Raw genomic sequence first — 724 nt, forward strand, 5'->3', positions numbered from 1 at the left:
GGAAGAGCACATATGAATAGAATTCAGACAAGCTGCTTCTCTTAGAACTTGTGTGTGTGTGAGAGCACCAGTTCCACAAGTAATTGAAAGTTGTTACTGTGTTTTGTTTAGTGTAATGAAGTTTAGTACCACCCCCCTGCACGTACCGAAAAAAGAGACTCGTACGTTTGTTTTAGGTGCATTTTTATCCTTATTTGGGAGATTGGCAGATAAGTCTACAATATAATGACTTCATTTTTAAGTGTTTGGTATTAACTCCAAGAGTTTTTAATGAATAGGTGGAAGTTAGCAAATTTATTTGTTGTAATTATTACTTTGTTTAAGATAATCTTAGATTTTCTTTTTATTTTACTTACAGAAAAAAAGACCAAATGGCAAAGCAACCTTCCGATGTAAGTTCTGAGTGTGACAGAGAAGGTGGACAGTTGCAGCCTGCTGAGAGGTCTCCCCAGCTCAGGCCTGGGGCCCCTACCTCCCTACAGACAGAGCCGCAAGGTAATCCTGAAGGCGAAGGGGACCGCTGCCCCCACGGCAGCCCTCAAGGCCCGCTGGCCCCACCGGCCAGCCCCGGCCCTTTTGCTACCAGATCCCCGCTTTTCATCTTTGTGAGAAGATCCTCTCTGCTGTCTCGATCCTCCAGTGGGTATTTCTCTTTTGACACAGACAGGAGCCCGGCACCCATGAGTTGTGACAAATCAACACAAACCCCAAGTCCTCCTTGCCA

General features: G+C 45.2%; 1 protein-coding gene across 1 annotated transcript; it reads left to right on the top strand.

The window, feature by feature from the left end:
• Positions 1-364: 364 nt before the first annotated feature.
• On the top strand, positions 365-719 carry LOC103584793 (bcl-2-like protein 11; the record flags this gene model as incomplete). The annotated part of the gene is made up of 2 exons (XM_008565656.1): positions 365-495; positions 664-719. Coding segments are annotated over exons 1-2 (180 nt in total), but the record flags the coding sequence as incomplete, so codon positions are not given.
• Between the last annotated feature and the right edge of the window lie 5 nt (positions 720-724).

The sequence above is a fragment of the Galeopterus variegatus genome, unplaced genomic scaffold, assembly GCF_000696425.1.
Source record: "Galeopterus variegatus unplaced genomic scaffold, G_variegatus-3.0.2 Scaffold112700, whole genome shotgun sequence".
NCBI lineage: Eukaryota > Metazoa > Chordata > Mammalia > Dermoptera > Cynocephalidae > Galeopterus > Galeopterus variegatus.